Here is a 27,753-nt window from a genome sequence, read left to right on the forward strand (position 1 = left end):
CCCCCCTTTGACAGGAGGTGTCCTAAATAGAACACTTCCTGTTGACAATATTGCAACTTAGATAGGGAGACCTTTTTTTTCATGTGTGGCTAAATGTGACAGCAATTCTGATGTGGCCTGTTCACGTTGTTCAAGTGTGTCAGGTTCAATGAGAAGTTCATCAATGTATTGTAAAAGAACATTGCCCTCTGGTGATTTTAAAGTGTCCATTGGCTTTTTAGAGTGCAATGGATATACTAAAGAAAACATTCTTTAAATCTTTTACAGGGAAAAATTTGCCAGCAGTGGGTGGAATCAAGTGAACAGTGTAGTGACATCTGGTGTACAACTGGGTATTGGGGTACTAATATCTTGTTAATAACTTGCAGGTCAATAACCAATCTATACTCTGTCTGTTGTCCAGTAGGATTTTTTTTTTATGACGGAAAGTATGGAACTATTACAGAGACTACCATAACTCTCCTTCACAATACCCTTATCAAGGAGGTCTTGTACTATGGAAAAAAGTCCTTCCTCAGCTTGAGGGAATAATGTGTATTGTGGTATGAGGGGTAAGGATGTGTCTTCTTTAACGCGTATCCTGACTGGTTCCATGTTTATGAAACCCAGATCGTTTTTACCTGTAGCCCAAAGAGACGGATCTATATATGACAACTCCTGGGGTATATTAGATGCGGAAAGAACAGGGTAACCTTTTTTAAATGGAAGGATTAGCAATTGTCACATATATTCCATCAGGGGAACAAAAAATATGAGCATGCACGTTCTTTAACAAACCCAACCCTAAAAGAAATTTGTCATAGGCTTCAGTGAAAATCAATGAATGGGGAAAACTGTAAGGTCCAATAGTAACATCCAAAGGCTTTGATATGGGGCTTTGTACAGGCATTCCAGCAAATCCAAGTGAAGTAATAATAGACCCAGAGAAGGGAGCCCCAGGAAAATGGCTGTGGATGGCAGAGGTGCGGGTAACTCCAGTGTCTAACAAAAAGGCTACTCTTCACCACAGACCTGCATGTCTACATACGGTCACTGCTGATCTACTGGAATTGCCAATCTCCCTTCTCCCTCTCATGGGCATCCCTAATCCATATTGTCAAAGTATTTAGAGTGCATCTGTTGTTGAGAATGTGCAGTAAAATCTTTTTATATTGTTCACCTCTTCCTCCCTATTTTCTCCTATTTCCCCATTCCTCTCTTCATTCCTTGGCCAGAATTTTGTAATTCTGGACAAGTGTCTTTCCAATGCCCTTCTTGTTTAGAAAATGCACAGGTATTATATCCTATGACTCTCATTCCCTGTTGCGCAGGAGTATTTATTTGCCATCTGCCAACCCACCATCCACGTCCTCTTGCCCTCTCCATCCGTCCTGTACCTTGGGCCTGATTAGGGAAGCCTGTGGCATTAACGCTTTTGTCTTCAAATCCTTTTTTCTTATCACAAACCTCTTTCTTGTTTTTGAACACATTTTCATAATATGTGGCCATAACTAGGAATTCTGACGGGCTCTTAGTTGGCCATATATTTTCAGTATTTAAAGTAATCACACAGATCCTTTTGATGTTATTAATGAATTTATCTGCGAACGTTTGTTGGCCTGTCTGCTCCTCAACTGCCTTTATTCTGTGTCAATAGGGGCCATGTTAATCATTCTCCCTTGATCCATTGAGACATCAAGTCCAAAAGACAATGTTGCTGAAAATCATTATACTTTTGAAATTCATGTAAAATGATGGCTGAATTTGTATATGGAGCACCCGTCATTCACCTGTTTACAGTGACCGGCAAAGCCATTCCATTTGTTCGGGATCTTCATATTCTTTCTCCTTCAGACAGGAGACCATCTTGTAAACTAATGCAAGAAAACGTCACTGTGGGGTAGTTCCGAGCACTACATGGAGTGGTGTCTGAAGTGTGTCCCACAGAAGAGGGCCTGTGTCCCGTCTTGTATTTCTTATATTTAACATTGTTACTAATGTATGGTGACTGTTGTGAAGTATAAGAAATAGTTCCTTGTTGCATGTTAGAATGAATCTGTGGAGTCACCATTATACTTTGAGTACTATTCAATTAAGGTATTCCTCCCATTGTAGTGTTTAATATAACAGCATTTTGTGCAGCTTGTATGGGGACTGGGTTGGGAGGAATATTTATGGTCCGGGCCGGATTAATTATTTGAGCGCCAAGAACCTGATGGCCAACACTGGGGACATTAGGAGCAGATCCAGGGGGAGGAGGAATTGTAACACGGGGAAAGGGATTAGGGATACTAACGTTAACATTTTGCACTGAAGCATTGTACTGGACGGGAACATAAGGTGGAATACTGTACAAAATATTCTCCAACATTTCCTCCTATGTAGTCCCTTGTTGTATGTCAATTGCTGACTGATACATTTTTTTTGTAGTCAGGCTAAATCTTTTTTTTTTTTTTTCATATTCCTGGCCTCTCTCATGGCCCTTTTTCTAGCCTCTTTTTCCCAGGTCTAATAACTGTCCCACATTGTCTGTCTAACATTCTCCTTAAATAATGTATGTTGTAAAAAATTTAATTTGGCATCGTCAAAGGATCCATTTAAGAATGTCTGTCTCCCCCTTTCTTTGTATATTTGTGCCAAACTGAGCCCCAGAGGGTCGGCCCTGCACCATATTTTTTCATTACTATCCAGGCTGGGCTACCCTCAGTTGGCACGGGTATAGACTCGTCCAGACGAGGGGTCCAAAAACAACAACAACAACATTCAGAAATGCATTTCTTGAACTTACTCATGGTGGTCCTAATTGCGGAGTTCACCTATGAAAAGGTCAGAAACAAGTACCAAGATCAAATACCAAGAAGAATATGACGTCAATACCAGGATACAAGTTTACAAGTTACAAGTGACATAGAACAGTCTCACCAAATATGTCGGGTCCGGATCCTCGTATTCTTGAGATCAAATGTCTCCTCTGCCTCCTATTGGGTCTCAGGGGAGAAATTCTTTACAGGGGATGGAAGTTGGGGACGTCAGATGGCAGCTGCAAGAAACTTGTCTTTTATCAGGGGCTTCCATGAGCCGCGGTCTCCTTCTTCTGTCACAGCCTTTTAGTCTGTCGAATTTCTCTCCATGAGTCCCCGTTGGGCCACCAAGTTTGTGAAATAAATTTACGAGTCTCTTTTAAGAGGCTGAATTTGCACAAGATAGAATACAAGGATTCGAATTATGCTTCAAGATAGCATTTTATTGGCTGCAGCGGTCACCTCCAAAGAGTATCAAAACGGAACTCTTTGGCCAAGCAACTGACCTTTCCCTTAGCCTTTGGGGACAGATGTACAAATCTTTTTGCACGTTGCAAACAGCGAATTTTGCTGTTTGGGCCGTGCAAAAAGCACATTGTGATGTCCAATCCCCGTTTTGTGATTCGGTAACCTGGTTACCGATTCGCAAAACGGGAATGCGAGTCGCAATTAGGAAGGGGTGTTCCCCTTCCTAATTGCGAGTCGCAGCGCAATGTTGTATTGTTTTGTGACCGCGAACGCGGTCGCAAAACAATCGCAGTTAGCACCCATTTCAAATGGGTGCTAACCCATTCGCAAAAGGGAAGGGGTCTCCATGGGACCCCTTCCCCTTTCTGAATGGCATTGAACATTTTTTTCATTTTATGGACCACTGCCTGCTCTGAAAAAATGAAACGAAAATGTTTCATTTTTTAGTTTTGTAATGAATCTCGTTTTCCTTTAAGGAAAATGGGCTGCATTACAAAAACTGCTTTATTTAAAAGCAGTCACAGACATGGTGGTCTGCTGTCTCCAGCAGGCCACCATCCCTGTGAGTGCCGCGAGTCTCAAGGGGGTCGCAAATTGCGACCCACCTCATTAATATTAATGAGGTGGGCCTTTGCGACCCCTTTGCGAGTTGCAGATGGTGTCAGGGACACCATCCTACATTCTGAATTGCGACTCGCAAATTGCGAGTCTCTCTGACTCGCAATTCAGACTCTACTTACATCTGGCCCTTGATGTCTTTTATTGTGAAAAAAAAACAACAACAAAAAACACTTTACCACACTATACATGCTTCACAATTTCAAGACGCCTTCAAGCAAACATTTCCTGTAGCATCTTTAAACCACAAGAACAGGATGTTCAAACACAGAGATAACATTTCTAGAACATAGAACGGTTTAACACATCTACAAAGTTTCACATCAGCAAAAAATGAAATTAAACAGGTGATGAAGGCATACAAATTTGTTCATAGCACAGAACAAATGGACAAAATGGAGCCCTCACGCCAAGTTAAGAAATCCAATTTTCACAAGTGTGAGTGAGTGTGTGAATGCGTGGTGTGAATGCGTGGTGTGTCTGCGAGTGTGCGAATTGGAAGGGGGGGGAGCGTGGATGGAGGGGGGCTGGTCTGGGGAGTTAGGGGGGTGGGTGGGCCTCCTACCAGTGACAGGGAAGGATTTCCCTGTCATTGGTAGGGCCTACCGCCATGGTTTTCGTGGCAATATGAACGGCACGAAAACCATGGCGGTAGGCAGGGTCATAATGCCGCAGGCGGGACAGTAGCGGCCACCGGGTTGGAGACTGTTATCTACAGTCCGGCAGCTGCTACCACCATGGCGGTCGGTGTGGTACATTGACGGCAATGTCATAATGTGGCGGCATGTACCGCAAGCCTGTTGGTGGTACTACCACCACATTTACACCGACCGCAGGGGTCATGATGACCCCCACAGCATTGCCTCAGTTTATCTACCCCTCACCCTTTTTCTCCCTTTCCCACTCTCTTCTCTACCCCGTTGTTCTTCTTTGTCCCCCAGTTTTTGCCTTTACCATCTCTATTTTGTTTCCCTCTTCCTTCCCTTTACCTCACCCCTCCCCTCCCCGTCCTGTCCCCTTTTGTTCCCCTCCTGCCCCTTTCAATCAATCAATCAGGGGATTTGTAAAGCGCACTACTCACCCGTGGGGGTCTCAAGCCACTGAGGAGGGGAAGGCAGAGGAGGGAAGGTGGGGGGGAGGTGCTGCTACTGCTCGAACAGCCAGGACTTGAGAAATTTCCTGAAGGTAAGGAAGTCTTTGGTCTGGCGCAGGTGGGTGGGAAGAGTGTTCCACATTCTGGCGGCGTGGTACTAGAATGATCTACCGCTGGTTGTAGTTCTGCGGACACGTGGGACGGTTGCGAGTTGGGTGGAGCAGAGATGCCGGGTCGAGGTGTAGAAGGAGAGTCGTCTGTTGAGGTATTCTGGTCCGGTGTTGTTCAGTGCTTTGTGAGCGTGGATGAGGAGTTTGAAGGTGATTCTCTTGTTCACTGGGAGCCAGTGCAGGTTTTTCAGGTGGTCTGTGATGAGGCAGGGCAGGGGATGTCCAGTGTGAGGCGTGCGGAGGCGTTCTGGATGCGTTGCAGCCTCTTCTGGAGTTTGGCCGTGGTTCCTGCGTAGAGGGCATTGTCGTAGTCCAGTTTGCTGCTTACGAGGGCTTGGGTGACTGTTCTTCTGGTAGCGGTGGGTATCCATTTGTAGATCCTTGGACCATGCGGAGGGTGTTGAAGCAGGAGGAGGAGATGGCGTTGACTTGCTGGGTCATGGATAATGAGGGGTCCAGGATGAATCTGAGGTGGCATGCGTGGTCGGTGGGAGTCTGAGAGGTTCCGAGAGTGGCAGGCCACCAGGAGTCATCCCATACAGAGGGGGCGGAGCAGAAGATGAGGACTTCTGTCTTGTAGGAATTTAGTTTGAGGCAGCTGCACTTCATCCATTTGTCAATGGCCTTCATTCCTTTGTGGAGGTAGGTCTTGGTGGGGTCCTTGGTGAGTGGGAGGATCAGCTTTTCCTCTATTCTTATTTTCCCCCGTTGTTCTCCCCCTCTCCCACGTTTTTACCCCCTTCCTGTCCCTCCTCCTCCCATTCGCTTTTCTCTCCCCACCCCCCTTTTTTCTTCCTTTCGTTTTCTTTTCCTCCTCAGTCTCTATCCTAGTGCTTATTGTAACGCAGGGTAGTTTCACTCATGGGACTAAATTTCCCATGAGCCTTCACACCAGGGAGACACAGAAATGACGCATCTCCCTCGCACCTCAATGAGCCCCAGTCACACTCTGGCCGGCTACATTACCGGATACTCCTCTCCAGCTCGCGATCACAAGCGGCTTGGGGGAGGCCCTAATAGGTGCAACTAGAGATAGCTTCCTTTGATGAAGTAAGTCTTATCTCTTCCCCTCTGGGTACCGCATCGTGGAACTGCACGGGAGCCAGTGAGCCCCTCCATATCCCTAATGAGAGATAAGATGAGTTTTCTTTGTGCTCTTTGTTTGTCCTCCTTTTTGTTTTCATTTTTACGTTTGTTTCTGTTTTGGTTTTTGTCTATTGTTTTGATTTATGTTGAGTAAAATGATAAGAAACGTGTGAAACATGGGAACGTGGAAGTGAAGGGGTTTCTTTGCCAACATACAGAGGCTTATTTCAGTTACCAAGCTATACAATTATGTACTTTCGTGACCTATTACCTTCCACCAACTTACATCCTAATTTGTTTTTTGGGGGGGCTCTGTAGCAACCTAGTGAGACGCCCTGTGTGCGTTTCAAGTTCCCTAAGTATATTTAAAGCCTTTTCAACCTATTTGATTGATGAGGGGACCAGGTATTGTACAATGCTCTGTACTTTCTCCACCACCTCCTCTATTCTGCCTCGATGGGAGGTTGTCATTAACTTGCGGCAAGTGTATTACCTACTACCTTTCTATGGAATTCAGTCCTTTTGCCGTTTGATTTCCTTTGACTCTGCTTAATTTTTCTCACAGTTTGTGACTAGAACGGGCATCACCCTCCCCCCCCAGACCAGGGGCTAGCATAACAGCCCTCACTGTCTAGTGTAAGAGAAATAGTCCCTTTCTTTACAGTTGCAGTGCATACAATAAATTAATTTCTCTAGGCACCGCGTCCACAACAAAAAGTAATTGCATGGTTGTGATACCACATTTGGAATGCGTTTTTACACCTTGTGTGCAGTGTTTTGCTGTGGTTATTTTTCACATATATAGCCTTTGTGCATGCTGTGTCTTAATTTTCCTTCCTCCGTTTCTTTCCTTAGGCCTTCCAGTTTTGAGTAAAATACTCAGGTAGGCCCTGAGTGAATTATGTGTGAGCTTTTCACCATTGATTTAGGAAAGGCCTCCTCTTTACACTATATTTAGGAGGGATCCCAGGTCCTGATGAATGCCCCAGAGCAGTAATGGCTAGATGTGTGGGCAGAAACACGTTAGCAAGTAGGATCAGAGAGACATTATGAGTCATTATACTCATTAGTGTCCCTTCTTTGTTTTTAGTTTACCAACAGACACCATTATTAAAAGCTAGGTAATTGTATTTTATTCATATAACTGGATCCCTATATTATCCAGAGAAATGTAATTTCAGCACTCCCTTAGGGTTCATTTAACCACGAGGTTGAGTCCACCCAGGTGGTATTATCCTACCTGGGTGGGGATAGGTGGCCAAATGATGAAGCATGGTACTATAATGTGTGTGAGACCACCTATTCTGTAAGGAGGAACCCCTCAAATAGGTCCCAACACCGTTATCACAAATATACTTTATTTCTAACTAGATCATGGAAAAGAGTGATCTCATCACAAGTTAACAGGCACCGCTAGTCTGTTCACTTGATCCCCCCCCATACCTTTTGTGTGATTCTGGGAGGTAGTATGGGGGCTGTAACCTTCCTCATCTCTCTCTCTATGCCTAACACGTGCATAAGATAAACAAGTAACAACAATGATTTTGTTCTAAATTAATTTTGAGAATGTTTAAATTCTGAAATTGCGCAGGTTACGGCATTCAGTGTCTCAATCACTCCTGCTACGTTTAGTCTATGTCAAATGTACGTCCTTTTTCTCTCAACATCACATCCATCTGCATATCTTACACCTCATCTCTTTCGCACCCACTCCTGAATGCACTTTTTCACATATCCTTCACTTTACCCCCCAAACACACAATGCAACCACTCATATTTAAGTACTACATTTTCTTTTACATTTACCTTGTCAGTATTTTGACAACTGTGTGCCTACTTAACACACCTTTGCACAGATTCCCAATTGCAACTGGAATACATGGTCATTGCTCTGTATGCTCTGCAGATAGGCCAATGAGTGGATGACCATCCATTGTGAACCCTTTTTTGACCCACTGATAGGCATTGTGCAAAACTAATTATGCCTTCAGCCTGAACTCCAGAGCTTTCAATCGTGGGTCATTAAAAACACCTGGCGGGAAACCCAATTCAAAGTGTGCACTACACAGGAGTAATATGGTACAAGAAAAGAAAAAAAAAAACATCCTGGAAATAGATACCATTTTTAGGTAAATAGGAAATGCAAGATGAAGTAAACGTGGAATATAAACAGGAACAACATTGTCAATATGGATTACCATAACACTTTTAACATTAACGGTTAAAAAAATGATTATCTCTTGCCAGTAAAGTTAATAAAATGAATACAGGACCCAATACGAAACTATTTCAATGTCCATTTTTAATTAATACCGGGTATGACGCCCAGATGGATCCGGCCCTCTTTAAGCCCTGCACATAGGGAACTTGTTCATTCAATTTTAAATTCCACGTTTTCTTCAGTAATTTTAAAATGGATGCCAGTGCAATCGAGCGGAGGCCCAGTAATTTAAATTTACGGTCTTTTATGATAACTAAAGCACATGTAACTATACCTTATTTATTTAACAAAAACACTTTCATAGTTTTAAATCAATTCCAGATGCAAACTCCCTATTTGGAATGTATTAATCCTGTATTTATGTAGCGCTTATTACTCCTGACGAGGAATTCTACATCCGCTGTGTGCCGAGATGCAGATTGTCTACCCTTTCCTATTTACACATATTTTGGTTGGCAAAAAAATGAGAAAACAGATGGGAAATAGAGCGAAATCCTGGTTTAAGCACCCGTGAACAAGCATCGGTGTTTAGCTTTGGGTTTTTTGGCCACCTTGGAAGGCCTGTTTGCGATTCAATGCTATTTGCCCCCTAGACTTTTACAGGTTATTTTCTACTGAAAACGTGTAGGCAAATGGCACATGTTGGGGAATTTGCAAAAGGACGTATACCATCTGCGATTAGAACGCGTGCAACACTAAAGTGGGAACTTGCACCCGGTACAGAATTAGAACCAAAGTTAAAATCGAGGTCATAATTTTCTCCTCTAACTCTAAAACATCCCGTAAATTATGACTTCTAGAAAGGTGAGCCCTTAAATAACATCAGTACAAAGAATCCGTGCTACTTAAAGAGGAGATATGGAAGCCGCTAACCCCAAACTATATCTCCAGTAGGGTGCATTTCACTGAAAATTTCAAAAATGAAACGCCGCGGTTTTTTCGTTACAACCTCGAAACATTTGAAAGCTGGCCACCTGATGTCCTTGTTTACAGTAACCGCATGCCCGATTGAACTTTTGTTTCGGATACAGTCATCGCCCAGTGAAAGTTCGTTTACGGGAAATGCCACCTTCAATAGGGCGTCAACTCACAGATTTCCGTGGGGCGCCTGGTAGTTCTCACCCTGTTTAGCACATTGTGCAAATTTTACGCCACTACAACGATGGCGTCGCGGCGTTGGCCGGGTGCACCCTGCGTGCAAGCTTGCGTCGATAGGCTCCGCCCCTCCTCTTGCAGCTGCCCCACGTGTCTTCCTCCGCACGCCGCTGCTGCCGGTGGAACCCGCAGAAAATCAAGGGTCCAAGATGGCGGCTCGGTGGGGATCCCGGGCGAGGAAGCGAAGTATCGGAAGCATGGATCTCTTTACCGGTGCAAGTCCACTCCAGGTAGGGATGGAGCCAGCACTTGGGCGAGTCCTTGTCTGCAAGCATGGCGGCGGCCGGCCCGCTCGCCGTTTTGTTCATGTCTGCGCCGGGAAGCCGGTGACACGTGGATAGGCGCCGCGCCCGTTTGCTGCAGAGCTCGGTTGAAAGGGGCCTGTGAGGCTACCGGGACATCGCCTCCGTGCACGGGGACAGTTGCCCTACCCAGTGGCCTACCAGCACAGTCTCTGCGTGTACCCGACTCGTGCCGGCAGACCAGGAAGTCTGTGGCCGGCGCATGGCGATGACACGTGGAGTCTACCGCACGTTAAAGAGCTGGGCCGGGAGAGGGACCGTTGGGGAAGGGCCCTGTTCTGTGGCCCTCGGGCATGGAAACCGCTTATATGCTCCATACGACGGACGGTGGTGGGCAGGGGGCTGTAATCGCTGCTTCTGCCAAGGTCTTTCTGGTCTTAAGAGTGGTGCAGGAGTTGCCTTGTGAATAGTTGAAATGTATGTTGCGAAACTGTTTGTTATGCCTTTGGATTATAACGTCAAACTCTAGCAAATTTCAATAGCCCACTTTTATGCATGGAAGTGCCCCTAAGGATGTTGAGGCTTCTTAAACTATGATGCACCGTCATTCATGTGGTGGGGGATGGTGGACGATGTTTATCTTAGTGGCCTTCTAGGTTCTTTCTGACTGACATAACGTTTGACAGTCAGGGTAGGATTGGAAATGTACTGTGTGTGTAAAAGGATGGTCATATAACGAAATCATTCAATGCTACGATGTCGAATTTTTGTTTCTTGTTTCCTTCTCTCGTGATGAAAACTTGCAATTGGCCGCTCCCAAATTGTTTTGAGGTTTCTTGGAGAAGCGGGATTGCATTTGACTGTCTGACGCAGTAATAAGACACCAGGATTTCTTTGTAAGCAGCTGTCATTGGGGAGTTTGACCCCATTGTTATTGCTAAATTGCTCCTTACTCCACCTCGTCAAGAGACTTTGCTCCTAGTGTCCCACACACACGTTTTGTTACACTATCGACATAGTTGCATTATGTGGAACACATTTGTACAATGTATTAAGGCAGACCTCATTCCTAAAACTCTTGTTTAAAGCGTGGAGACTGGGCCAGCCCTTTTTTTGTCCTGAGTGACCTTTATTATTGTTAATGACAGTGTAAACAACACAAATGGCCCGATATGTCCGTGATGCCAACATATGGGCAGCTGACTGCCCTAATATAAGTTAGTAAAAGGGGTGACTTGGGGCTTCACCTAGTAGTAAGGTGTTAAAGTGGAAGACGTAATACTTGTCAAATTTTATTTTACCTGTGAGCAAGCATTGTAGATAGCTGTGGATTTCTCTCTGATACAGTGATGTTATTTTTTGGGGTGATGGTGTCTTCATCGTGCATCTCTTGGCACGTGAACCCTATTTGTTAACTTATTATTTATGCATCAGTTCTTTGGCGCTTTTGACAGCGGAATCGTATTAACATATTATTATGGCTATATGTTGCTCTTTTTCAAAGTGAGCTGTGGCCAAGTTTTGTAGTTACCCGGAACTGAGAATATCAATTCAAAGTGTCGGGCTGTGAGTTCATATTACTAACACTGCACCAAATTCGAAGTAGCTACCATTTATCTTTAAACATTTGACTTTAGTGCTCTTAATACGTATGGAGAATTTGATTGAGCCGTTATTTTACTCGGTCACTTTGCTCAGGTAAATGTTTTATAGAGAGCAAAAACAAATACTGAAGTATTTAACCATGCCATTAATGTTCCAAATATGATGTTTTTTCTGTGTTGGTTCCGTTCACTTGTGTGTTGTCTAATTTAATATGAGCGACCGAAGATCAGACCGTTTGAAAGACTGAGTAAGGTCCTTTCCCATAACAGAATGCACACAGTTTGGGTGGTGTAGTACCCAGTAGAAGGCACTAAAATAGCCTATTGAGATTTACGATTAGTACTTACTCTGATTTATTCCCAGTCGGTCTGTGAGGTAAATAAGTCACGTGAGGTTTTGTAGCTCTGGAATTGGAGGCACACGAAAATATAATTGCCTTTGTTTTAAAGTTTAGTATACGATTGTTTCCTTACCCTCGATACTTAACTATAGATGGCAAGCAATCTACTTTTATGAATGAGCTCCACGTGCAGGAGCTTATCAGACTGGGCTGCATAGTATGATCCTGCAAGCCGGGACCATTAGTTAACCTGGGGTACTGGTGGGTGAAACGCCCACTGACTGAAATGTTCCGAAGTATGGAAGTGACGGAACTGGAATTGTTTGACGAGTAATCCTTTTTTTTTTTTAAATAATGACTTCCACAATTTGCATTGAGAGCTGGAGTACTGAAGAGAATGTGATTGGCTAGTTGTAAAACGTCTGCTGTCCACAAGGGGCCCTAGGAGTGGTTTCTCGAATCAATCCAAAACACGTTTCTCCTGCTTGGGTTCCCTTTCACAGCCCGACGAGGAAACACTCAGTGATTCTGTCCTGTGTTTTTCCTTTCTTGGTTACTTCTTTTAACAAAGTTACCATTTGTGGATAATGTCTATCATCAATGCTTCACGTGTGAACAGCGGGGTATGGCTTGAATGGGAGATATGAAACTCTGATTTGTGAGTTATAACAAAAGCAGAACGTGCAGATGTGAAACTCAGGGCTGTTTAGGGCCACATTTTAAATGTTCCTTTGTCAGTGGGAGAGCTTATTGTTTTTGTTAATCGTTGGGTGTTCGCAGTCCGGTTGTGTGGTGTGTGCAGTAGAAAAGCAGTTTGCTTTTCCCACCCTGTAAGAGCTACACATTCTGAGAATATGCCCTTGACACTTTCTGTTGTCTGAAAGCCCAAGAAACTCGCTCAAAATTTTAAATGGACTAAATACTGTTGGTACTATATTTTAGAAACTCATGTTTTGTTAAGGTGTGAGTTTAGCTGATTTTTATTTTTTATAACCAATTCTTAAGTGGTTATCAGTTTACCTTGTGTGAAACTGCACACTTAAAACGTCATGTTCAAAAACGTTTGTAACGTGTTAACCACCCAGTGACTCCTCACCTGTATGGGAATGTTGCTCTCCATAAGAATTGTTTGACTGAAGCATAAGCCCCTGTGCAAGGTTTGATTCATGCAGTATGATTACTTTGGACAGACCCTACCTACCCTTAGATCATACATGCATGTCCCACCAGATGCACTTGTGATTCGGGGCACTCTACGTGTGCCAAGTAAAATAGGGTAGTGAACCTTACTGTATGCTGGATTGAGATTTTTGGGAACATAACTGTATAACTAGAGGGTTGTTCCATTATTGTTCAAGATAGTGTTGCACGCTTGTTTTTTTGTACATTCAGAAAGTCACGCACCACGGAAGCTGTTGCTAATTATTATTTTTTTGGATTTGTGTGATGGGTAAATGTTTTGTTTGTATTCTGACTTTCAAATCAGTTGTGAAGCTTAGTCTCTCCCAGTGAACATTATTATTATCATTATCATTAACATTTATAAAGCGCGCTACTCACCCGTGCGGGTCTCAAGGCGCTAGGGGGGAAAGGGGGGGTTATCGCTGCTCGAACAGCCAAGTCTTTAGGAGTCTCCGGAAAGCGGAGTGGTCCTGGGTGGTCCTGAGGCTGGTGGGGAGGGAGTTCCAGGTCTTGGCCGCCAGGAAGGAGAAAGATCTCCCACCCGCCGTGGAGCGGCGGGTGCGAGGGACGGCAGCAAGTGCGAGGCCAGCGGCCTATAAATATATTTATTTATTACAGCAATCATACGTCCTTGGTGTTATTGAGTAGGTTCTTAGAAGATGGAAGTTATTGTTTTCAACCCTACTTGGCCAGCGGTTTGACTATTTAACTACTTCGAGGTTTCAGAAACCTGGCCCTTCAACTTAGCATTTCCCAAGGGCTGTGCAGACGTGGATCTCCCACAGTCAATATTGTTTTTCCCCTGCTGCATAACTACCTAATTTTGGTTGAGCATTTCTGATCCAGTCAAAAAGGCTTCTGTGTCATACCAAATAAATACCTGGTTGTTCATCTGATTACCTTTTTGTTTGCTTCCAGTTCAAATAAGTAGATTAGATTAAAACTGAAGCATTTGTTTTTCACTAAAGTAAGTCCTCTTGTTAGGCAGGGAAGGCCGTGTCATGGAATGGTAAGGGCCTTCAGATAAAAGATGGAATATAATTGTGGGTTCTGGACAGGTCACTTGGCAATTGACTGTGGTAGGAGGCACTTATCTCTAATGTTTGATTACAAGTCTTGAACTGGGTTTTACGCTGTAGTTTAGGTGCCTAACATCACTGTTGGTTTGTATTTCTGTACAATGTCTGAGCTTTCCACAGTTAAGATCACTAAGTTGTACCGTTGCTTTTGAATACCCAAGCAACCTGTTTGGCATCAAATGGTGCCTTGCTTTATGCAGTAGCTTGTTGTGACTATTGAACAGTGTCAACTTGCATGTTGCAACTATGGTGATTGATATAGAGTATAGAACAACCCTAGCTGTGGGGCATGTGTGCACAGCCTTCTTTAATTGCTCCTCGATAGGGAATGTGAGATCAGATCAACGTCTACTCAAGATTTAGGAAAACCATCTAAATAGACTTAACGCATTTGCAGCAACAACTTACCCCATCATCTCTGTGGATCTGTAGCACAGCTTAAGCTAAACAGCCACATATTGTATCTTGCGGCAAATAAGTTGCTAGTGTTTTTACGTTCGCTGTTGCTTGGAAACTGGATTACATGTCCAAGAACAGACTCGAGCTACATGGACTTCTATAGCATGAATATAGCTACAAAGCAACAGAAGGCTTGAAACTTAAACATGCATGGCATTTATTGCAATGGGTGCTTGCTACAGTGACACTAGGGGATCCACAAGACTTTGAGAATAACGAGAAATGTCCTGTTTGGAAGTGGCAGCAGGAAATGTTAATACACATTCACAGATGCATTAGTTTTACACTTTGGCATGCAGCTGTAAGAACAACTTCGTTGTGGCGTGGATGGCCAGTTTTGTCCTCATGTGAAGTTGTGATCCTTCTGTGACAGTACCAGGTACTAATGATGCCTGATCTTTCAGAGGGCATGAGCCTGCCATGGAATATCACTGCCAGGCAGGAGTCATACTTCAGGAATACTCTACCACGGCTGTTGCACCAATCTCGTAGGTAGAAGTTTAATTTCTTGTCTCTTCTGCTTAATTGGTACAGCACAACGTCTTCTGTTGCTTCCTTCTGTCGGGTCCTAAAGGCACACATTGATACACAGTTTTGCTTTCAACGTGGGTAGTCCTCATTTAGCAATCCCTGTATGCTGATTGATTGTCACATGAGATACCCCATGGCTGAAGTGTGAATGAAGTGCATCACCTTGGACTCCAAGTGCAGTTTATGGTTGGCATGTGATATGGAAGCACAGATTAATTGAAAGCACACATCATTTATTTGCAGTTCCAGGACCCACATCATGCCTACGTCTGGCTAGTGCAGCAGTTGACAAATGTGGAACACCATTAATGCATTGCAGCAAAAATGGATGTGCCCAAATTATGGTAAAGGACCACTTCCCATATAACTGTAACTTGTAATATTTCCATGGTAATGGTAGGGTGAGTTTTTGGTTTGATCGTGGTCCCATTACTTATCAAAATACCCATATACTGGATGACAGTAAAGAGCACCCAAGTCCAAATAAATAATAAAAAAAAAAAAAAAATGCGGAATGCAATTGGCCTCGTGTCTGCTCTAGTTAAAGCTATTAGCACTGTAAATTCCTAACTGGACTTTTCTTGCCACGTAAATTGAAAATTAAAACTGTTGACAAAAGCAAGCCAGTTCAAACCACCGTGGCCAACATGAGCGCGAAGGAGAGACACAAAAGGAAAAAAACAAGTTAGCTCGCAGTCAAACGTGAAATTATGAATGTAACGGGCTCGATGTCCTGTCCAAGGCGGTAACCAAACCACCCCAAAGAGGGACGAACATAAAGAATTTACCAATGATAACAAATGACTTTGAAAGGCAAGCCCACGAACGAGTGATAGTGATGAGTGTGCAGTGGGTGTGGTTAAAAGCCCACAGATAGATTACAACATGTTACAGCGCCTGCGTGCTTGACCTAAAGAGTCCTTTATGGGTGTTACCAGTTTGGGTTTGTGACTGTTTTCCCATGGTTACAATTTGTCTTTGCGGTGTTCTAAAAGGAAAACAGTACTCCCCTCGCAAAGTCGCAGTTCTGTTGTTGACCCAGTTTAGTCTGCGTTACCTAGTGCCAATGCTGCTTCACACAGGTTTAGTCTGCCTGCTCTTGGTGAACCACCTTTCATGGAAAAAATAGAATATTTTCCTCTTAATATTCTCTTGAAGTGCTCTACACCTAGAAGAAAATTTGGTGCTGATTCTTCTGAGCATGTGATGGGCATATTGTGAAGGTTATTTTGGCAAGTGCTTAAGTTAAACTTGGTTTGGTGGACACCCTATCCAGTTAAACAGAATTAGTTGAGTACTTTGAGAGTTGCATTGCTGTTTGGAGCTCAGCACCTGCATCTGGTGCCTATAGGTGGATGTTTTCCTGTAAGCCAAAATTATTATTAATCAACAACATTAACAATATTAATATTCTTCCTGTAGATGTTAGCCAAGGTGGACCTACAATCATCTTGTCGGCAGGTTAGAGTACTACAACAATTACTGCCCTGATGGGAGTTTCAATTTCAGCTGTCTGTGTATGTCATTGGATGGCTCCACTCTTTGGGTGCATCATTTGTTGTGCTATCAGAATGATTATTCTGGAAATAACCTTGATTTTGCTGCTTGTATTCTCTCTAAGCAGAAATGCAAATTTACACTGAAAGGGACTTATTTTTGTAGGATATTTGATTTAAAACAAGGGAGTTGGATAAGGGCTGCATGTCCTTCAAGATGGCAGTCATTTTCAGGGGCTCTCCACCAGGCTCCTGCTGCCTACCCATCCTGTCCTCAAGGAGAGACAAGTCCCAGTTTCCTTAATAAAATTATTGTTATGGTTTCTTACTTCACCTAAAACTGTGATTCCAGAAAAAGAAGTTTGTGGAGATCCTTTCGCTTTAGACATGTGCATAATGTTATAGCGAAATAGTGAGCTGCACCATTTGGTCTACATCTACAGTATCAATCCTGAGGAATGTTTTCAGATACATTGGACAGAAGATGTCTCATTCTCATGTACATTAAGTTGCACAAGGTATATCTTCTTTCAAACCTAGTGTGTGACCTACGTTTGAATACCCAGTGCTTTTAGTATTAAGATATTTATTTTTGTGCCACAGTCCATCGTAAGCTATCACTTCCCGCTTCATGTTGTCCTCATTGTGGCCTTGTCAAAGGATGCGGAGTAACATTTGCATGTTTTCATGCCAATGTGGGCATTCAGTCATATAAGTGACTCTCACTGGCACAGTTTAGTTTGTAAATTTGTGTAAATCGGAAGGGGTTTTAATCTTACCTCTGCATGAGGAGTTTATATAACTTACTATTGCCTCTCAAGGTAAACTCCACAGTTCTGTAAGATTTTCGCTTTTTTAAAGGGAAGCAAAGATCTGAGAGTTTGGTACACAGTAGACTAGCGGTTTTCAAACTGGGGGGGGGGGGTTAGAATGATTATGCAGAAAATAGTGGTTTGTTTTAAGAAGAAAAATGTTTATTGCTTTTGTAAAAAGGTAAGAGAACTTAACTGCAGTGTTTGAATAAGTCCAGACGTATTTTTAGTTTTTGTCGTAATCTATAGACCCTAAGTTCAGGATATGCCAATTCTTAATTACTTATTTGAAATCCTTCAAAAGAGTATCTACTCTAACATATTAATTTGTCAGTTTCTTGATAAGGATTTCTAACAGGGATGCTCTGTTTTCCAATGAGCAGATTTTCCAGTAAGACTCAAGGATGAACATTCCTGAAAAGGCAAAGTACAGTCTTGTCAGTGGGTTTCTTCTGTATCTTGATGTCAAACTCCTTTTGAAAAGATGACTTAGTCTAAAACAGATTTGCTTGTTTTTGCTTTATGTACAACTGAAACTGAGGTGTGATTTGCATGTGTTTATCCAAGATGTCAAGCTGACGACACTTTCCGGATGACCTTCCCTTGTAATCTTGGTTATCAATATACCTTTCCATAGTATAACATTGGAATTTTGGGGTATTTTCTTAATCTAAAGCGTGTGTAAAAGTTTTCTATAATAGGAGCAAAGGTACTACTTGTTTTCCTTCTATATTTTCTTTAACACGACTATCTATTTCATGGTCAGTGTTCATTTCAAAATAAATGAAATTGGAGTAATCTCAGGTATCACAAATTTCTGTAAGAACCCTTCCACGGTTTTTAGTGTTTTAACCTCCTGAAATACTTGTGTGTGCAGATAGGGCTACTACATCTCCTTCTCAGGGTTAAATAGATATCTTTCCTGAGACTTGAGCTATTTCTGTATTCAGGAAGTAAAGCTTCTGATTCACTAGAGGTCTCGAAAACAAATCACGTAATCGAGAAAGTAGTTTCAGTACTAAGTCAGACAGGTGCTCTTGGCAATCTTTGGAAGAGTATACGGATATGGTATTTTGTAACAAAAATAATCTGCTTCATATTTAGTGATTTCCCCCATTGGATTGTACTTCTTTTGTGATGCTTTTGATACATGGTCACGGGCATCCAGTGTAATATTGAATCATTATCAGTATTTCATCACCCTTCAATTGTTGGCACTCCTGGTCTTTGTGAAAGTCTGAAGTCTGTTCTATAAATTAGAATAGCTGCCCATTTTGCTGGTTTCATAGTAATATTGTGGTCATTAGGCCAGTCTTTGACTAATTCCTGTTTGGATAATTTGTCCTAAAGGGGAATGTGTACTCTCGTTACTTGAAGTCTGCTTAATTATCTCTGGCTTTGGTGGCATCTGTTGTGCAGTTGGAACAAATGTTGTTCCTTGAGGAGAAAACTATATAATCTGTGTATCAGCTGCTTTTAGTCTTTAATCCTGGCAGGGCAGATATAGTATAAGATAGTCTGCTAGAAGCCAGATTATAAGAAAGCCAATATATCTGGAAAGGTAAGTGGTAGGTTATTGTATGTCACAATGTAAGGAAAGTAAATTGGAAACCTCTAAAATGTTTTTATTTTTTTATGGATTATATCCATAGGAGCCTCAGGTGTTACATGTTCAGGGAAGGCCATAGAGATTAGGTGTGCTGGTTGTTCAAATTATATATGATCAGATTTGTGGTGGATGACCAAAGACAGAGAAATTGGAATCACAGTGTCTTTAAGCTGCAGGCCAACTTTATTCTGGTATCCTTCTGGGACAGGGTGTGTTTTGGCAATCAGCATCTGGCAGCTGCAATTTTCAGTGTTCTGAAAGCACACTTTGAAAAAAAATTACATCTCCAAATGGCAGTAAATTATGAATAACCCAAAATGTACAGTGGTACAAATGACCCCTATTAAACTCATATTCTTGCAGAGGCGCAATTAAAGACAGATAACAGCTTTAATACCTGGACATGCACATCAATGTGGACAGGCATGGACATTGAATTTGGTCTTTTCTTTGATGCTCACCTCTTAGAGGATCTTCTGCCTTAGGTCAGTGATTACTCAAGAATGTGTTCTATCAACAACAGCTGCAATAGCATCTGAAGCACCCTCAGTCCCATTGGTGGAACTCACCTGCCAAATACAGACTTATGTGATACTTGTAGAACGATAGGGTGATGTAAATTATAAGTGTGTGAATGGTATTTCTCCAGTCAAACCACCCCTGATTTTTCCACCACATCCATGGTTTCCAAGCAGTTACGTGGCAGTTCAAAGTGGATCAGCCACTTGTCCCAAACCTTAGTCGCGTTTTTGTGAGCATACACTGGACTGGAAATTTGTTTTCAAAGATAGAACATGAAACTAGAGCCACACGAAAAAAGGTGGGGGTAAGCCAGTGTTCCAGTATTTTAGAAATAACCCTCTTAGCCAAGGGAAACCCTGAGTCTATGCCACCATGAAGGAAATCTCCCTTGTTGGTGATTCCTAGCTTTGCCAGTTTGAGGGGTGAATTAAGAGGTTTGATAAAGTGCAGGTTATTGCCTTCTGGTATTTCTGGGTTGGTTCACTTTCACTTGTGACATCAGTGAAGTATCCCTTATCAATATGGCACTGGAAACATTCCGGAGAGTCTCTTCCCTTTTCTAGAGGCACCCTGGCACATAGTGGACCCTATGCATCTACTTAAATTGGATCAGGGCAGCCGGGATCACATTTGCTAATTACCATCTTTGCCACCTGTCAGTTATTGTCATCTGCTTGTCCAAATCTGCCTTTGTGTATCAGCAAAATTGCCTGAGGTATTACATATCAGGGTTTGTTATAACTGTGTTCTTCTCATAGTCCTCAACCTCGAACCCCCACCTCCAAATTGGTCCATTTGTTAGAATAGCTTCTAATGGGTTACATTCTCTCCGGCCAGTGAGCTTGCTTTGTCTTTTCATGTGCATTACTTAAAGTATTGCTACTTGTGTATTGACTTCTTTGATCTGTTGTAAGACTTAATGTTGGTTCCCTCCCACACATCTTCTGATATCAACACTCCAATAGAATTCCATTGTGAAATGGCCGCATGTTTCCTCACCTGTGCCAACCAGGTACCATGCCAGAGAGCAGTCATTTCAGGTGTGCTGGTAGCCCGAACCCACACAGTAAAGTGCCATGGGGTAGTCATACAGGGGGGTGGAATTTCTATAGCCCGGCACCCCGGGCAAATTGTTTGGGTCAAGGACAAGTTTTCATGCTTATTTTGTCCATGAGACAAGTGGGCCCAACCCCCTGCAGCACAAACACTTTGGCTGCCAGTTTACAGGGAAGGGGACTGTCTGCAATTAAGGTAATGTGTCCATATGTTAATACTGTTCAAACTTGTATTTAAGGTTCATTAATGCAAATCCTTTATTAGGGTGAGCAATCTAAAAAAAAATTGTAAGGTCACACTGCACTACTGACAGTGGTTCCAGTAAAATAAGTGTGTACATACGTTAGAAAAGCTTAACAAGATGAGGCTACGTATAGTGCGCTGATTAGATGCAAATATTAGCAGAAGCTTGCAAGCAAGTTTGGTGATTCTTTGCTTTGAAAATGAAATGTTCAGGAAAAAAAATGCAAGTAGGCAAAAGTTGACTATGAAATTTTAGGGTACTGTTTCTTTGAAGCATCATTTAGTAAACTGTATTGATGCATCATGGTATTTTCAAAAATATCCATAATCGAAAATCAGTAAAGTTTCCATAAGATTATGGGAAACATGAAAATAAACAAGCACGGGCAAATCCAACCGATCCACATTGGTGGTCATTTTTTTTTTTTTTTTTTTTTTTTTTAGCAAGTTGATGATAAAGCATTTGGGTGGAAGGGTGATAAAAGGTATTTCGCGGAATCACCTACTGTCTGGCATAAGTTCATCACCGGACTACTGGTCATTACGGACACCATTGTCGCTCAAGAGAATTTGTCAGAAGAACCAAAATCTTTATTTAATTTTGTTTTTATCCTGAAATTGGGTAACAGCCCATCAGCCACCTTCTGATGATCTAATATTGAAGGATAGAGTAGGCCTTCAACACAGACTGCTGGAAAATTTCCCCTGAAATTTGTGGATCATAAATGTAGAGTATTAAGATACTTGTGATTTCAAAGGCAAAAATCTCCAGTAGATCATGGCGCCCTGTGTTGCAAAAAATTCCTGGGTTTTTATTTTTACCTAAAATGTGGTAGTTGCCCCCACAACCCCATTTATAATTTATTTTTTTAACCTGAGCTTTTGGTGTACTGGCTGTTAAGATTTGATACCATTTTGCACACTTGCCTTGCTCTGAAATGCCTTTATGAGAGGTTTATTACCCCCTTGTGTGATATTTTTCAGGAATTTCTGCACTAGAGAACCTGCTTTTGCCTGTGTTTGGAGAGTGAACTTCTGAAACATTTACTTGCCCCCTGTCTCTCATCCCTTGGCTCATGCTATTCAGATGGCTCTTGGTCTCGTTGCATGGAATCGCATTGTTTGTGGTTTCCCTTACTCTTGAATTTGTCTTCTCATAAAGTTTACATTGTTTGTTTAGAAGCTACATAAAATAGAGATGGTTTCTCTTGAAGGAACTCTATAAAAAGGGTTGGGACGAATTTCAGCTTACTGTTCGGCACAACACCCGCCCCCTTTTTCTTTTTCCTTTTTTTTCTTCTTTTTTTAATGTTGTAATAAAAATTTGTGCAAGCCTGTCATGGAACGGGGTAAAAATTGTTGATTCTTGATATCTACAATATAAAATGTCAACAGCTTTTAACTTTGAGAAACTTTAAAGTGTTTATCTTTGTAAATGGTAAAGAAAAGTGTGCTTTGAGGCTCTGAAGTTGAGGTATTGGCATCATCCTGCCTGTGTAGCTCCTTACCAGAGGCAAAACATATTTAGTGTTAAGTGTTCCTGTTTGAATGTAGAATGTAGAACGTAATCTTGTCCAGTTGCTACTTGATTTACCTTCTATCTTACATTTGTGTTTCTTATTCCTCATGTACAGTGCAACAGGCAGAGTAGTCAGTAAAGGGTTATGTAAAGCTAGTACTTAGTACAATTGCATATGTACATCTCAAGTTTATAATTGTAAAACATTTTAAAATTTTCACATTTTAAGTAATGTTGTTTCAAAAGATATGAGTCTTAAAATGTTGTTCATACACGTTCATGCTAACTTTTAGGAAGATATCTTTACTGAATATTTTCTGTTATCGGTGGGTAATTAACATGCTATGTTTTAATGGTGACTGCTTTAGTGTGAGCTACTCGTTTGTTCTTGGCAGTCAGTATATGACCACGTTCTTCCTATTAACCCTAAAATATTTATCCAAAATGTGCAATAGTTTTCATGTTTCATATTGTCAGGCACTTGCAGTTTAATTTTTGTTATCCAGCATTCCACAAATAATAGCTGCTTTATGGGTTTTTACTGCGTCTAAAATAACTTGTGAATTAAATCGCACAGTATTCTCTCAATTTGATACTTTACTACTCTCACTTACCTTTTTGTCTATCTCCCTTCCTCCCTAAGAGTTTGAGTAAAGTATAGTATTTCTAGTGATTAGAGCTGAATGCAGCAATTTGTTAGTACCTGGCCCCTGCCACATTTGCCGTGAACTATGGCAGGTGTTTGAGCGTGGTGAACCCTGCAATACTATCACCCAAACATTTACCTCAACAAAACACACATTATATCGAATGTGAGATGGTATTAAAGCTCAGTTTTTTGAGGCAATGTATTCTAGAGCTAGGGCACCCCATCATATCAAAACTAGTCATTTAAGTAAAAGAGCCCACTCAATAACTGACTTTTAGATCACCAGAATAGTTTCATGATTTATTACAAAAATTCCAATGTATGGTATAGGTTCATTGCCATGAAGGCTCTCAGCAAATAGAGCACTACAGAGAAATGCAAAATCTAAAGTGGGCAGCAAAATAGAGAGAAACAGATTCCATACCGTGGAACAGGAAAGTGTCTTGCTCACTCCCAAAATCAACGTCTTTATACATACATCTTCACATATGAAATTAACAGAACTGAAGAATCATTGTGTAATGATTCAAAATGTTGTTCGTGGAAAATCAGGCCACAGTTGTATAACCAGTCATATTGCTTTAGCACCATTATCCCACAAAATGAATAGCTAGTTTGTTCCCATATGTTAATGTTAGCTGGAGGTGGTTGAAAGAAGTTACATAAACAGTGTTATAAATGAATAGGGTGCAGTAATCTATCATAAAGACCTTGAAAAATAGTAATCAAAACAAAGACAATGGAAATAAACAATATTGTGCTTTATTCTGTGCTGTAGAAATGACGGGCAGCGAGATGTGCAGCGGGAGAACAATGGTGACATGCATCTTTGAGAGCATGGCTTTTAGGCCCAAATTGATGCTTACTTGACAAGTCAAGTAAACGCATCTTAACACAGCATAGAAAATCTGTTTTAAAGTCAACAGTACTATATCAGTGTGTACATGTGTAATCAAGTGTTAAATAATAAGCACAAAAATCTCCAAATGCTGCATCACTTTACTGTAGTCTTAGCTGACTATTCTGACAGAGCTCTCAGTTAAAACATTTTTTTTTTCTTCTTTTTTTTTTTAGCTTTAGCATAGCACGCAAGCGCTGCTTTTCTGACGTGTTGGTGTCTGTGGGCTTTTAACCACGTCCACCACACTCCCATCATTATCACTCGTTCTTGGGTTTCCCTTTCAAAAATCCATTATCATTGGTAAATGCTTTACGTTTGTCCCGCCTTGGGGCGATTTGGTTACCAACTTGGCGATCAACCCTGTTACATGCATCATTGCACTTTTGCTGATAAGTTTGACGGCAAGGGAGATTCTTTATCCTTGTGTCTTGTTCATGGCCATGGTGCTTTGAATCTGCTTGCTTATGTCAACTTTTACTTTTCGTCTTCAATTTATTTGGCAAGAGAAGTCCAGTTAGGAATTTACAATGTTAACAGCTGTAACTCGAGCAAAGGGGAGACCCATTGCAGTGCTGTAACTCACAGTTGACATTGATCACTACAGTCTGGAGCCTTTGGCTTTTCACAGGTTCACACTGTCTTACATTGGTAGAGGAATTCATTTGCAGTGGCTGCTTGCTAGCATAAGTGATGTATGGTGTAATTGTAAAGAGGTTGGTGAGCCCAATCATGGGTGTTACAAATTGGATGTGGGTGATTAAGGAAAGGTATAGTTGATGGATTTCACTGACCGTTTTGCAAAGACAGCAACATTTTGTTTTGCATAACTTCTGTTGATGAAGGAGGTTTGACACACAAGGTCGGAGGGCTTTATATGAGCTTTGTATCAGATGGAAAGGGCTTTGATGCGTAGTGTGCTAGATAAGTTACTTGGTTGCCGTACCCCTGTAAATTAGTCTGACATTTTGAATTCTAGAATTGTGCTTGAAAGAGGTTAGTGCGAGACTGTCACCTAAAAGTTCATGCAATTGTATATTTATTTTTTTTTGTCTGGATTTTCACATGGTGGCCAAGATAGACTAGTTATTGTTGAGTGTGAGGGATGGCATTATCCTCTTTACTGCTGGTCACTAATGTAAAAAAAAAAAAAAATTCAAAAAGGGCACGTTGTTACATTCATTTAATTTGAGAATATTGTGGCTCCAACTGAACACAGGTCAGCGTTTTTGAGATAACTTTCACTGCATGTTCTCTAATTTGTATGTGCCTATTTGCAAACGATATAGAAAAATAGCTGAGTATCGGTCTATCTCAATCTATAATAAAACCTCCTGTCTTTCATCCAATGATTTATTTACTAACCTTTGCTGACTTTTCTAGTGCCACGCCTTGGAGGAAGATGGGAACTACAGTGGGATGTCTGACCTTGGCCTGTCATCATTTGACACAAGTGAACTTTTGGGTACTTTCCGCGGTTACCTTGATCCCACCATCATTTCAATCATCGAAGGTGCAGGCAGCCAGTGTGAGGTATGTTGTCTGCTGATGTAAGTGGGGAAAGCATAAAAATCTAAATGGACTGTCCTAACGCGTTTTAGGGCTGGCTTGGATAACATTGTTTTGCCAGCATCCGCAGTTGGCGGGGGGGGGTGAAAAAAATGAATATAAACATTTTTTAGATAAAGGAGCTTATGATCAGCCCATTTTATTTGTAGGTCCACTCAAGTGTCATTGACATTTTGCTTCAGCCCACCACAACATACAGCATGAGTGCAGTTAGTCCATTTCAGCCTTCGGGTCTCTGGACTGTGTGATGGATGCCATTCAAATTTTACATTTGCTCTCACTTGCCTAATATATAGTCACTTAGGTGCAAAAGCTGGTGCAGCAAACTGTGGCCTCCATTTTTTTTCATTTATCTTTGAGGGATTATTTTTTTATTTGCAAGCCTATACAAGCCACCTTTTAGATTGTGCAGTTTATACTTGTAAGCATTTAATGAGTATTGCAAGTAATTGGGAGACTTTGCAAGTTTTCTAAGGTTTGCCAATGCTTGTTTACTCTTGCAGGACGATTTCATGAATTAAAGCACACTGTACTTTATCCAATCTAAGTATAAAGATCAACAACCCAATATGAGACCATTTCAGTTAGACCTGAAACTCCAACAAGATGATTAGAGGAGACTTTTTTTTTTATTGGCCTTTTTTATTTTTATGTGATATGTTAAATGCTTATTTTTTTCCTGACTGTTTGCTACATGTTGGTTGAGTGCAAATTTTGTGTAAAGTAGTTTAGAGCTGGAAGGTAGCCCATATAAAGTGCAAGATGCCACAAAGCCATGTGTATAGATTTGTTGCGAACCTTAGTCTATTGGGTGTGATCCCTCTACTTTGTTTTTGGCTTCATACCGTTCTTCATTTTGATGTTCTACAGGTAAATTCAAACATAAGAGCATCTGCACTTTTTTGGAGAGATTAGACTTGTCCACCTCTACCTCTGAATACCAGGAGATGTGTAGGTTATATGCCTATAAACTAACCATTGACTAATAGTTACAATCCATCTCCTTTCTGTCTTTCAGAGTAAAAGCCGGTTTGATGAAGAGAACGAGTTATCGCTTTTGACTGCACTAACTGAGATTTTGGACAATGCAGACGATGAGAATCTCTCTCCTTTCGACTCTATTCCAGACAATGAACTGTTAGTTTCACAGAGGGATCGTGACAGCTCAGTAAGTTCAACATCAAATGCTATTTATTAAAAGCTTTCAGGTCTGGTAAATGTGTATGCTGCAAAAAGTCTGTTTCTGAAAGGTATATTTCACATGGCATTTCCAGGCAGTACTTGCTTTAATTGAAACATTTTCACTTGTGCAAAGGGTGGAATGCCTATCTGTATGTTCCTTTCGTTCACTTATGCCCCTGCTCCTGGAAGTGGTCATGATATATTTTGTGAAATATCCTTGTGACGAAAAACTCTGTTGCCTCTCTTTTGGCAGCTGTTTAGGCCACAGGTTCCTTGTGTTCTTATAATTTGTCAGTGTTTCTCCTTTTGTGCAATATTCATGGGAGCCTGCAGTGCTGGCCCATCTGATCGTCTCTGTTGGCATTAGACCGGCAGTGGTATCTTTCGCCACACAATCTCTGAAATATTGCATAAATTAGATACCTTAATCCATCTAGATTAGTTGTGATTAATCTAATTGCCTCATTTGTTTGAATATATACACACCTCTTCCAAGTAGATGGCCTTCTTAGTATATGCTCTCCTAAAATATTTAGCAATACATTGAGCCACTAACATACTGGCAGATGGACTGTGGCATAGTCACACTGGAAGGCTGTGCGAGAGGAGGAGGAGGCAGGCTAGCATGACAATATCTGCATGCAGATTAGGATTTTAGTCTACATTGTTGCTGTGTTACGTACACTGATTTGCAGATAAAAGGGGCTTGAACAAAGGTGAGATTACCATTAACCATTAGGAAGTTGTAGTTAGCATTTTACTGAGCTTCATAATTGTAATCTGCAATGCGATTTGTGTTTTTAATCAGTGCTTTAAATTTTGAGGTTTTTTTTTTTGTTACACTTACCAGTTACAAAGGTTTCTTAACCTTTCGAGGTCCCCTCCAGACCACAGTATCCTTACTGTAGATGAACATAAGATGTTCAAGTCAAATGGGAGCAGTGCAGCCTTTGGAAAGGTAAGCAGTTTTTCATCATGTAACATCTGTCGACATACGAGGGTACGCGTAATGAAACATGGCTGTGTACTACTTTGCTTCCCATGTCTCTCGGATATCGACACTTCACCTCTGGTTTCTTACTAGGCACGTTGCAGTAAACCATAGTGTCTACATTGTTTGTGGTCAGCACTTTGTAATAAGTAATTGTTTTGCAAGTCTCAGTCAAAGC

General features: G+C 41.6%; 1 protein-coding gene across 1 annotated transcript in view; it reads left to right on the top strand.

The window, feature by feature from the left end:
* The first annotated feature begins 9,632 nt into the window (after positions 1 to 9,632).
* Positions 9,633 to 27,753, top strand: part of PPRC1 (PPARG related coactivator 1) — a 191,849-nt gene continuing 173,728 nt past the window's right edge. The window contains exons 1-4 of the mRNA XM_069239597.1: positions 9,633 to 9,821; positions 25,217 to 25,366; positions 26,421 to 26,570; positions 27,435 to 27,542. Of these exons, the coding sequence (XP_069095698.1) occupies positions 9,741 to 9,821; positions 25,217 to 25,366; positions 26,421 to 26,570; positions 27,435 to 27,542 (489 nt within the window). The 5' untranslated portion in view covers positions 9,633 to 9,740. The remainder of the gene's footprint in view (positions 9,822 to 25,216; positions 25,367 to 26,420; positions 26,571 to 27,434; positions 27,543 to 27,753) is intronic.

Source organism: Pleurodeles waltl, chromosome 6 (genome assembly GCF_031143425.1).
Source record: "Pleurodeles waltl isolate 20211129_DDA chromosome 6, aPleWal1.hap1.20221129, whole genome shotgun sequence".
NCBI classification, from domain to species: domain Eukaryota; kingdom Metazoa; phylum Chordata; class Amphibia; order Caudata; family Salamandridae; genus Pleurodeles; species Pleurodeles waltl.